The sequence below is a fragment of the Stigmatopora nigra genome, chromosome 8, assembly GCF_051989575.1.
Source record: "Stigmatopora nigra isolate UIUO_SnigA chromosome 8, RoL_Snig_1.1, whole genome shotgun sequence".
NCBI lineage: Eukaryota > Metazoa > Chordata > Actinopteri > Syngnathiformes > Syngnathidae > Stigmatopora > Stigmatopora nigra.
The window spans coordinates 634184-646437 of record NC_135515.1 but is presented as its reverse complement, the minus strand read 5'-3'; the positions used below and the strand labels follow the sequence as shown (position 1 = coordinate 646437).

The 12254-nt window shown below is 44.3% G+C and overlaps 1 protein-coding gene across 3 annotated transcripts in view; it reads right to left on the bottom strand.

The window, feature by feature from the left end:
* nova2 (NOVA alternative splicing regulator 2) overlaps nt 1–12254 on the bottom strand; it is a 34231-nt gene that overhangs the window by 20805 nt on the left and 1172 nt on the right. Inside the window, exons 3-5 of one of the 3 annotated variants that reach the window (XM_077722719.1) lie at nt 11450–11552; nt 7853–7921; nt 1841–1984 (exon numbers count right to left, since the gene is read on the bottom strand). In XM_077722719.1, the coding sequence (XP_077578845.1) occupies nt 1841–1984; nt 7853–7921; nt 11450–11552 (316 nt within the window). Of the gene's footprint in view, nt 1–1840; nt 1985–7852; nt 7922–9898; nt 10674–11449; nt 11553–12254 lie in introns of those variants that run through there. The other 2 variants (XM_077722720.1, XM_077722722.1) reach the window with 2 other exon arrangements.

Genomic DNA, 12254 nt, shown 5'->3' with positions numbered 1-12254 from the left:
TGTAATAAATGCACTAAAAGAACTGGATTAAAATCCCTGAATATTCCGTTTTTTTCTAGATCTAAAACAATGTTTATTCGAGCTTTTTTTCAATATTTTACGAAATGATTTTTGACCTAAAAACACAGAAAAATGGATTAAAAATGACAATTATTGATTTAAAAGGATGAAAATCAAGAAATATAATATACCTCTAGATCTATCATTTTAAATTGGATCCTAAAATAGAAACTTATGATTGACTTTCCCGGGCCACAAAAAATGACGTGGTGGGCCAAATTTGGCCCGCGGGCCACAACTTTGACACCCGCGATTTAGCATTAAAAAACTCTTTTTTTTCTATTTATCATCCTTTAATTTCTCTGAAAGGGCCGCTGGGATACAAAAAAGAATTCAAGAATGCAGCAATAGAAGGTGTACCAAATGTTCCACTGTTACCATGGCAACAGCACATGTACATCTCTTCATTGACAACCAAGGTTATGCTCCAGCCTCACTGTCTCTTCTCACACAAAAGACAGAAAAAAAATTGGTACGATCCAATTTAGGGGGGGAAGCAAAGGGATAGGGGGGCGGGGCTTGAGGAAGGAAAGTGACTAATGTCTTCCTCGGAGCGAGCGAGGACGACAGGAATGAGACGCCCTGGACAAAATACTGCGGTAAAAAGACTCAAATGCAACATCAGCTCGCCGCTTAACGTCCGTCGCCGTCCATGGCGAACGAGCCCACGCGGTGGAAAGACGGATGACGAGTGAAAAGAAAGAAAGAGACGCTTGTCCCCCTACTCAGGTCTCCACTGAAGGAGCTGTGTGTCCCCTTCAGGGGGCATCTGTATGCAAATGAGACAAGGTTCTTCCTGGGTGACAAATCAAAAGGCCCACCTGCCGCAATTTGTGTGTACGCCGCCGCCATGGCGATGGCGGTGGCGGCGACGACCACAGCGGCGCCTTGTTCGGCCTATCAAACAAACAAAATGGCCACCCGTGTGAACGGTAAACAAATAGAAATGTGTGGTAGCGGGGGAAAAAAAAAAGAAAGGAGAAAAAAAAATGGGCACACATTCCGCCGCTGTGATTGGCCCAGCAAACAGAGACGGATACACACGGCCCGTTGCCGTGACAACAGGGCAGCAAAATGTAGCACGAGGCAGGGGTTAGGATGTACGTTTTTTTCAAGAATATATACATTTTTTTTTTTATAAAGGTACATATTGATTTAATCTTTCTTAATCCGGCCAAAACACTAATATCCATTTTCAATGCCACCATTAATCCCAAAGAAATCTACTAATGTTCCACAAATCGAATTTCCAACAAAACAACCTCTGTCAATCACCAATCTATTCCAATTCCACTAACCCAGCAAAAAGCTACAAATCAAACATGGGAAACAACAAACCATTTTAATACGGTGCATCTGTTAATCAATCTCTAAAAATCCAAGCCTTAATCCAGCTATAAATCCAATGTGTATAGGAAAGAAAAGTTATAATTGATCCCATTGCGTAAATAGGCCAAAATAAACACCATATGCCTGCTAGCTTCATGCTAAATACGGAATACAAAGTCAAAAAAAATGATTATTATCCTATTTTCTTAATAGGGCAATAATCGAGGGATTACTATATGAGAAAATGACCATCAATGATGGAAAAAAACTATTTTTCGACCATTTTCGATCCTGAAACTAATCATGGCACTATTTTGATGAAATACGACGTCCTATCAAGCCACTCGGAATACAACATTGTGTACTAAATGTATTTTTTTGTCTATAATTGACATCATCAGCATTTGAACCGCAAGCATCAACGCAGATCATGAAAAAAAACGTGTCCTACCGGGATAGAAGTCTTTGGATTTGGACAGTTTGATGGTGGCTCCGGTCTCTTTCTGCAACTGAACTATGGTCTGTCCGCCCTTGCCGATGATGGAGCCGGCCGCGTAGCTGGGGATCAAAACCTTCAGGAAATACTCTCCTTCCTCTGTGCCGGGAACAAAAAAAACAGGAAAAAGGAAGTGAGGAGGAGGCAAACTTTCCCTTAAAACACAAACAAACAAAAAAACAGACTGGGGTTCCCATGATACCTTTTTTTTTCCTCATGCCAGAACCTTTTTTTCTTTAAATTTCATTGACATTCCGTCTATTTTGATTGAATTTATTTGATTGACATCACTGCCTCCTAGTTGAAATGAATTGGACATCTTTGTGGATACGCCACCAAAACATATTGACTTAAAATGGAGTTCAATTCCCTTGTTTTTAGTGTAAAGCTAACCCTAATCTAACTGACAAACCACTGGTAAACAAGTACAAGTATCAAAAAGTATTGACTGCAAATTAGTGGGATAATCTGAAAATAAATTGGGAAAAAAAATGTCTCTGGATTTAAATTAGTTCCAAATTTTCAAGGTAGAAAGTTGTTTGTGGCCTTCAATGACTTAGCAGAGAAATTGAATGGGATTTCCCATCGGGAGCCCAGCGACAAACAAACGATGAGCGATAGCCGCCACGCCTCATTATTTCCATAATGTGAGGATTCCCTGCCGCCATCGCTTTTGCCGTCAAGCCTTTGAACGTGGCGCGCCGGCCCTGATCTAATTTCGCCGTCGGGCCCGGAATCTGGTCCTCGTCAAGGGCCTTCTGTCAAAACGTTTTTTTTTCACTTTTCCACTTTAATACTGAACGTGGTAAAAAAGACTTTCTGTTTTAGGATCAAATTTAAAAGAAGATGATAGATATGATTTCCCCCTTTTTTAATTAATAATTGTCTAATGTCTAAAATGGTCCGGGTCACATGAAATGGAGTGAAGAGGGGGAAAAAAATGTGTTTTGGGAGGGCAATCTTTAGTAAAGTAAAGTACTTTCTTGATTTAGTTTCAATTGTTGTTTACACCAAAGAACTGTTGTTTACTTTTTGATGAGGCCAGCCGTCCGTTTGTCCATCCGTAAATAGCAGTACGTAACACTTTCTTTCCCACACAAAGTGTGAAAGCAACGCTCCGAGTGGAAAACACTCTCGGCTATGATGTCATTTTAACATCTAACCTTTAAATAGAAAACAAAACTAATAATAATAATGATAATAGAGATGCTTTTTAAGCGAGTGAGCGTATGGCGTCAGATTTGAGTCCATGTGCCGTCGTCCTCATGTTTGATAATCCGGGCCACGTAACCTCAGGGGAGGGAGGGAGGGAGAGGAGGGAGAGGAGGGGGGCAGGCAGATTAAAATAGGATTATTCATTCAGGACCAAACTTCCTGGCAAAGGGAATGCCATCCCAAAAAAAATTACATCATTTTAATATGACATTATTTGCGTTAACAAACGGGCTTCCATCCAGCAAATCGCCTGCATTTTTTTTACATTTATATTTATACACATATATCTATATATACATACGTACTTATGTATGTATGAGTATGTATGTACACACACATATATATACACAAACGGTTGGCTTTTTATTGTCCCGTATCATCTTCTAAAAATAGTGTGGCCTGCCGATCGGCCACAGGTGTTTCCCACAACCATCCCATGAGGAAGGCCAGCGGCGCCAAGAGGTGGCCACTTCCCGTCCGTCCACCCTCCGCTAACAAAAGCTTTGGTGAAAAAAAAAACGTCGTCATGGTACGGCGGCACGTGACGAAGGTCTTTTCATCGACCAGGACGGCAAAAGGTCCCGTTAAACTCTACGCTGAGCTTACGTGTTATGGAGGCTCACTGATGTAAGAAGCGCTTTTTTTTTCTTTTTTTTGTGCAACTCTCCCCACGGCACTTCCCATCATGCACTCGTCCCCGGTCTCCTGGCCGCGGTGACCCACTTGCGCGACGAACAAAGCCTCGGCGCTGACCCGCTCTACATGGAGGATAGCTAATTATAAGCGGCGCGCGCTAGCTAACAATAGGAAATGCTAAATAGGGATGACGACCATTTTTTGGGGATAGGTTTGTTTACCTTAAGAGCATGACTTCAACATTGAAATTGTATAAGGTAGCATGTGAATTCAGATGAAAAAGGGGGCTAAAAAAACGTCTATATTTAAAGTTAGAGTGCGATTATTTTGGGGCTACGTTCATTGTTCCAAAGGTTAGGATTTCCCCGATGACGGCGAGCACGGGTCAACTTAAGCGTCCGTCCGTCCGTCCCCCTGTCCCCAGTGCTATGTGCTATTTGGAGCTTTCATAAGCGCTGCTGGACGTGTTTGCGGGCGCGCCATCATAAATAATAGACCATCGCGGGGCTAGTAAATAGCGCAATCTGTTGCTAAGGCTCGCCCGCCCGCCCGCACCGACCCGCCGGGCCCAGAATAGGCGCCACATGCTGCGGGATTGAGGGCTTAAATCCTGGGGATCTAGTGTCCCCGGGGCAAAGGAAAAGGGACTCCGCTTTACAACACTCGAGGACTTTTGGAAAATGGAAATAAGTATATATACATATACTTTATAATCAAATGAAGGGATTTTTTTAAAGGACAGTTTTTCAGATAAAAAAGACAATTGTATTTGTCCCAACCAAACTACAAAAAAAGTACGACCTATAGTCCAAAACAATCTAAAAACAATATCTGTTCATAATTTTACAGATTTTTAAAAAAGACAAAAATTGTATTCCTCCCAGCCAAAAAAAGTGCGATTTATAGTCCGGAAAATACGGTCGCTATAGTTGCCAGAGGAAAAACGCCCCTCCAAAATGAAACCTAACTACGGATGAACTCTATTGAAGGGGTTAACCTGGCAACCTTTGACTAAAGCAAATGGAGTAGCGTTGTAAAACGGGGCTTCTATTTTTAAAAGCAACGTAAACTAGCGGCTTGGCTCGCTTGAAGCGGGAGGTCTCATTACTTTCAATCAATCGCCAACGGCGGGAATCATTTTGGGATAAATTCTTGCGCCGTCCACCCGCCTCTCGGATTACAAGCGGATTAAACGTGCGCCGGCAGACGGGCCCTCGGAACGCTTTACCAGCTCGTTAATGCTAGCCGTTTCGTTTCTACATAGGATTTTTGACTATTGTGATGGTGGGGGGTGGGGGGGTCGGGCGTTGTTTGTCACAAGGACGGACGTGATGTAGGGGACCTTGGGGGCGGGTGGGGGACCTCTGGGGGATTCAAATATTCATCTCCTTTAAGGGAGTGATGGGGGTACGCGCTTTGTCTAACACCCCCTCTCCTGGTGATGGGGGTCTTTTGTTGGGGGGGGGGGGTTGCTCGTAGACGCATACGGCAAACAAGAGTGAGGCTCCAGCAGCTGTCTATGCCAAGAAATATAGGCCAAAATACACTGGGAGAACATCAAGGGCTCGTCGGGGGATTTTTTTTTTGGGACGCCGTTTGTGATTGGTCGACGGTTGAAGGCGGCCTACGACGTCTGAAAATGTTTACGTTATCAAAGAATGTTGGCAAACTGAAAATGGGATCCATTTATTGGAGGGGCTCGCACCTAATGACCCTTTTCTGCTTGAAATTACCATTAAAATCCCATTTTTGTCCATGTATAAGGACAATAAAAGCATTCAATTCAATTCAACATGGAAGCGGCTAAGCTAACAATGCTAACAGTAATTTGACGATGCCTATTTATTTATTATCCATATTGTTACACATTTTAAAACTAACTTCAGGTGAAATGAAATGGCTAGGGTACAAACGTTAACAGCCATTTTCCCTGTCGAGTGTGTGTGTGTGTTTGTGTGTGTGTTGTGGTGGTGGCATGAGGGGGAGGTGCGTCGTTGTCTTCCTTGCTAGGCTCAGCCTTTTTTCATCACCCCCTCTCATCCATATTCATGGGCACGCTCAACAGCCAATGGCCCGCCTCGTTTAGCTGCAATGTCGCCGCCTCTTGGCTCCTTCATTTTCTTTTTTTTTACATTGATGCAGTATTTCGGGAAAAAAATAGAAGGCGTAGGAGTGGAAGAGGTCGAAGCGATTGGCTTCGCCGCCCTGCCCGATCGATCGGCGGCGGGCGGCGGTTGCCGAGCGATGGATGGATGGATGGATGGATGGGATGGAGAGAGGCAGGGAGGAAAGAAGAGGAGGAGGAGAATGAGCCTGATTAGAATGCAGCAGGAAGACGAAGGAAAGGAAAGGAAAGGAAGGCAGTCCGGAACGGCGCGTTCTGCGACGTAGCCCGCACCGCTTCATCTGACTTCCTGCTTCCTGTTTGTCACTTTTAAACGCATTCTGAAGAGTTTAAAAAAAAAAAAAGGAGGAAGACAACACTATCGTGCAGAGGTGTGTGTGTGTGTGTGTGTGTGTGTGTGTGTGTGTGTGTTTGTGTGTGTGTTCCCTGTTCCGACCTTCCGGGGAAAAGGAAAAAAAAAAAGCGCTGCGTCAGTCGGACAATTTACAGATTGAATTGGAAAGCCTTGCGCAGTCCACTGTGGAAAGTCAAGGAAAGTGAAAAGGGCGCAAGACAATGGGATTACTAAAAAACAAACTCCGCCCCCTGCCTAAAAAATATATAGATATAAAGGGAAAGTAGGAAAATGAATACAAAACAAAAAATGAACAGGAGGGAATACAACAATAAATGATTAGGGGGAATGAAAAATAGAGAGTGACAGGACTGGAAAATTTAAAAAGAAAATACAAGGTAGAGTCAAAAAATATATATATACTATAGATAGTAAATATGGAAGATAAGCCAGGAATGGAAAGTTGGAGTACACTGAAAGAATAGAAAAAGTAGAAATGCCCCCCCAAAAAAGAGAAGATAAGAAATGAAAAGAAAACCAAGAAGGAAAGATGACATCTTCCGAGGAGAACCTGAGGAAAATGATGTCAAATGAAAAAAAAGGAAAAGCACAATTGGAACATTAAAAAAGATGTGCATAGATATATATAAACAGAGGAAAAAGACAGACAGACATTAGGAGAGGAGCAAAAAGAAAGAAAGCAAAGACGGAAAAAAGCCCAGGCAGGCGAAGGCAGATGAAAGCAGCGCTGATCCAGTTGTGTTGCCATGGCAACACAAAGTTCAGACCTTCCTCAGGAGGCCCTAAAACGCTCCTCCAACACAATCCAACACCACCAAACCAAGCCAAAGCTCTTCCCTCCAACTTGTTAGCATCCCGTGCAAATGCTAATGGCCCACGACAACAATCCGGCGCCAAACGGAATCCCCAAAAATGTCTGCCGTGGACGTCCGTAGACGTCCAATTCATTTTCTCTGCACTCATTGATCTTTCCCAGACCTTTTTTGGCTGTTTTTTTACGAGACATTAGCCAGAATTTATGAGCGGCAGGCGGCCTTTTTGGATGGCGTCGAGTCCACCGGATAGCGAACCAGTGTAGCGTCCGTATATTAACGCGCACGCACGCACGCCAACCAACGGCTGTAAGGTGACTAAAAATGGCACTGGATTTTTTATTTTAATGCCAACTGGGCAGGCCCGCTCCCATTTTATAGTTTGTATCCTATTTTTGAGAGTTCCCAAAGCTTATCGAGTGACAAACTTTAAGTTGGCAGGTTGGAATTTAAGTGCAAATTATTGTAGTGCTCTCTACTATAAATAAAAACTCCAAATCATTCGTTTTTGTTCATTTTTAAAGGTCAAAACGCACTCTAACTCTTACTTTTGTCCCGGCTTTTGCTTTTAATTTTTAAAGCTTAAATTTGCAACCCCGCAATGAAAAACAGCATTAAAATTGCACATGAGAAATCAAAATCAAGCCTAAAAGGATGGCATGGCTGGCATGAGGTCAAAGGTCATGAGGACTCACCATTTTGAAAAAAGGAAACACGTGGAATTGAAGAAATATGGATGTCATGGAGTCATTGGAAAGCACATTGATTAGCATGCTTGTGTGTGTGTGTAAAAGTGATCAATGTGTATAAAGAAGCAGTCTTACCATGGCTCTCAGTGTCTTGGTGTGGGAAAACAATGCCTTCGCTTTCAAAAAGAGGCTGCAGGAAGGCCACTACAGAGAGAGGAAGCACAAAGGGAGGGTCGGTCGGGGCTTGTGTGGCGTCAACTCATTTGTTCACAGAAAAAAAACACGCAGTCAGTCCAAACTCTTGAATAAAATTTAAAAAAAACATGATCACTTTATAAGCGCACTTCATTTGCTACATTTTGCCCTTATGGGGTCTACGGACATTTTTTTTCCCTCAATGCTATGTTATGAGCTTTGTTTTTTAGCTCAGGCGGGTGCTAAAGTCGCTTCTGGTCCTCCCCTTCATCATCATCATCGTCATCGTGAGCTTTTCATTTGCGTAAATGGACGAGCGTCCCCGAGGGAGAGGAGCTTTTACGCCGCGGCTATAAGCTGCGCTAACGCGTCACTGCTTTAAGTCAGACGTCAAAACGTCAACAAAAAAAGTGGCGCGCTGCTTTCGCTCATCCATGGAATTTAACCAACTACCATCATCAAAACATTGCAAAGTACAAACTGAAGTATCTGCTTTGTAAACTCACAAGTCAGAATATCATTCATTTAAGTCAAGGAATAAATCATTAAACTTAAGTCTAGAGATTCAATTTACAAAGCAGATCATCAGCTTGGACTGCAAAATGGATTTTAAAATATTGCTCGCCAAAATGGAAACATTTAACTTTCTCCTCACAGTAATCAATGATTAAATATACCATCCAATGCATTGATTTAAGTGACTAATCAAAATAGTGAGCTTCAAAGCATCACCAAATGAAACATGAATTCAACTAGGTAAATTATTCAAGTCACAAATTCAACGTTATCATTAAGTCACTACTAATAAAAAAAAATGACGCATTTAAGGCTAAGTCATTGACCAATGAGAAGCGTCCCACCAAACGTAAACACGAGCGACCCTAAACGAAGCGGACCTAAACACCAACGCCGTTAACCCGCCGATCAAAGTCGTCGTGGCCTTTGTGTTCTTCTGCTAGTTTGAAGTGAAGTAGGTCACGCAGATGTACTGCTGCGGATTTAAAACGTGCGTTAGAAAATGATTCCAAATAGTAGCTTTGCTAGTTTAAAGTCTTGTCTTTTCCACCATCTGCAGAACGCAAACAAATTTGGACGGGCACGGTTGAAACAATAAGAATTTTGTGTTCATCTTGTAAATAGTAACATCTTTTAGAGACGCTTTTTAAAAAACTCACAAAACAACGACTACTAAGCTAAGGCAAGTCATTTGAAATCTTCATGACTGACATTCTTTTCTGTGTTTTTACTGTCAAATATAGTCCAAAGTGTACAATCATTTTGGCAAGTGTTTTTTGCATGATGGTAGTTGAAATGCTGCGATGGGATGCATGACAGCATGTAAACACAAAAAAGAAAACAAGTATGGAGATTGCCATGACGAAATGTGTTCACGGAGCATCGGAATATTCATTAGCAGCAGCAGCAGCGGCGACGGCAGAATCACAACAAGAAGAGACCTCGCTGGCGTGTGACTGACTGACTGAGTAGTGCACATTGACTGACGCACTTGCTCGGTACTCGGCTGATGGCGTCTGATGTGTGAGATTATCTCAGTCACACGCACACACACACACACAAGGTCATGATGCCTTCACGCACCAGCCGCATCCGGATTTCACTTGTTTACGTCCAACAAAAAGAAGAGACGAGCCCGGCCGGAGGCGAGGCTAACGCGAGCACTTCGCCTCGCCTTTGCATTGCCTTTGCATTGCCTTTGCATCGCCTCCGCATCGAACGCGACGCGATCGTGCCTACGCGCCTGCGCGTCTCGTCCCCGTCGCGAGGCCGATAAAACGCTCCATTAAGCAAAAGCGAAGGCTCCCGAGTGCTAATCATGACTATCGGCGAGATCGTTAAAGCGTCTCCGAAGGCCGAGAAGGCACCGCAGCGAGGTAGCCAACCAAGCAAGCAGGCAGGCAGCCAAGCCAGCCTATGCATCCGTCCGTCGTGGCTCTTTTCCCCCCACCGGCCTGGCGCATCTCTTACCTCCCGTGTTGGTGCGCTTGGTGCTGCTAGCCTCGGTGGGGGTCTCCAGGGGTCTCTTGCGAGAGTCCGGTGGGTCGGCCTCCATGTGCGGTGGCTGGCCGTGGTGGTGCGGGGTGGCGAAGAGGCCGTTCTGCTGCACTGCTCCGCCGGCCATCATGTTTGCGCTCTCTCGGATGTTGCCTGGCTCCGCCGCTTCGAATCCCCCTCCTTCCTCTTCTTCCTCTTCTTCTTCTTTTTTCCCTCCTCTTTTTCTCTTCTTGACGCAGCGTGGCTGCGCGGGCGAGTCCGAGGGAGGGTGGCGCGCGCGCGCGTGTCCGCAGTATAGACACTCACGAAAAAAAAAAAAGGAGAGAGCTGTGTGGGGCTCTCGCGCACGCGCCTGGGAGATGCTGTGCGCGCCGGGAGGGAGGGAGGGCGGGTGGTTGGGTGGAGGACAAGGTGGACCAGGGAGGGGGGTCGGGAGAAGAGAAGAAGATTCCAGGAGAGACGGACTGGATGGCCCACTGGCTGGCTGGACTGACTAACTGACTGCTTGGTTGGCTCCTGCAAGCGCGTTCGCGTCAGTCTTCCATCACGCGCGTGTCAGTGCGACGAAATCCGGGCGAAAAGGGATGCAAAAGAGCGGGCATGCGCAGTCGAGGGGGGACAAAAGGTTGGTTCGTGCGCGCTGGGGGGACGTGCTGCTGTGCGTCGTCTCGCTGAAGATGCTGCAGTCGCTCTCGCGTTCGGAGAGCATCCCTACTCGCTCGCTCGCTCACTCACTCTCGCTCGCTCACTGCTTGCGGAGGGGGCGGGGTTGGGAGAAAGCGCGCTGACGTCACAAGCCCTCGCGGTGCCTTCACGGGATTCCCGGAAATATCGACTTCGCGCGAGGGAGAACTCGTAGATACTGTGAAGAATCCTTTTTGCGTCCATGCAGCCGTTCAAAAACAATACAAATCATTCACTCCTCTTAACAGCGATAGATGGCAAGTCTATTACGACTATTATGGCTAGTAATCAATGAAGAAGTCAGAGCTGGCAGCATTTCACTGATACATACGCAAAAAAATTAACGATTTCAAACTTATTTAAGATTTTTTAGAAGTTAATTTACCAAAAAAAATAACCTAATTTAAATAATGTTAACACATCTTTACAACTACTCAGAATACAATCCCGGGACATAGTATAATGTGTGTCGTTTTTATATGGTCATTTAATTTCCCTAATTCTTATTCTCAAAGGTTGTGGGGGTGCTGAAGCTGACTGGAGGGAGAAGACACACCTTCAATTTGTTGCCAAATCACATGGGCCCAAAAACCCAAATTTGGAGCATTCGATTTATCTTTTGGGGATGTTCAAACATTTCCTAAAATCAGAATTTACATCAACCTTGTTCGTCTAGAAGGCTTTTTTGTTGGACTTGCGTGCTTTTCCCAACCAAAACAAGCCAAGCATGACCTTCAGAACCTCCAAGAAAGTTCCCTAAAGTGGCTTAAGCACTCTACTCCCCTCAGATGGGATGCGGTGACGGAAAATGGATGCCATGTGAGCGGTCACGTGACCTACCTGAGTGCGTTGACATGTCGGCGCCGCCGTAAAGAGAGGTGACTCTCCGGTCGCTGCTCAATCTTGGTGGTGGCACCCTCGCCTCCTCGCTCTTCCTCGACGGCTGTTTTCCACACACACACACACACACACACATACACACACACTGTATTAGACCGACAGGGTAATCAGTCTCTCTCTCTCTTTCTCTCTCGCTCTCTCGCGCTCTCTCATCTGTCCAGTGCTCGGATGCACACTCATTGCATGTAGTCAAGGTGACACTGCCTACGTGCACACCAACAAAATGTCACACACACACACACACACACACAAAACTAAAAATGTTCCTTTGTACTTATTGAATTTAAGCATTCGCAATTCCAGTTTAAAGGAATGAGGTTTTTTTCTTTTGTCGTCAATGACAGGCAATGACTAATACATAAAAAAACCTGATCAAATTTGGAGAATTTTGTTTGTATGAAATTGACGAAATTTTGATGTAGTGGGGTCAAAAGGTCAGAGGCCTAAAGATAGTTTTGCGATAACTTGATAAGGAATAAAAGGATTAGAATCAAATAAATATTAAGGATATATTTGTGATATGGAAATGCAAATTTGATCCAATTTTGGGGAAGTGAGCTCAAAGGTTAGCAATGTCAGAAATTTAATTTTGTAATGATTGAGGAAGGAATAAAGGGATCATCACCAGATTTACAGCATACGTTGAGAATAAAACACGGAAGGGTTCATTCAATTTTGGGGTATTGCTATCAAAATGATAACCTGCTAATAATTGTGATAATGAAAAGATATGTTTAAGATAGGT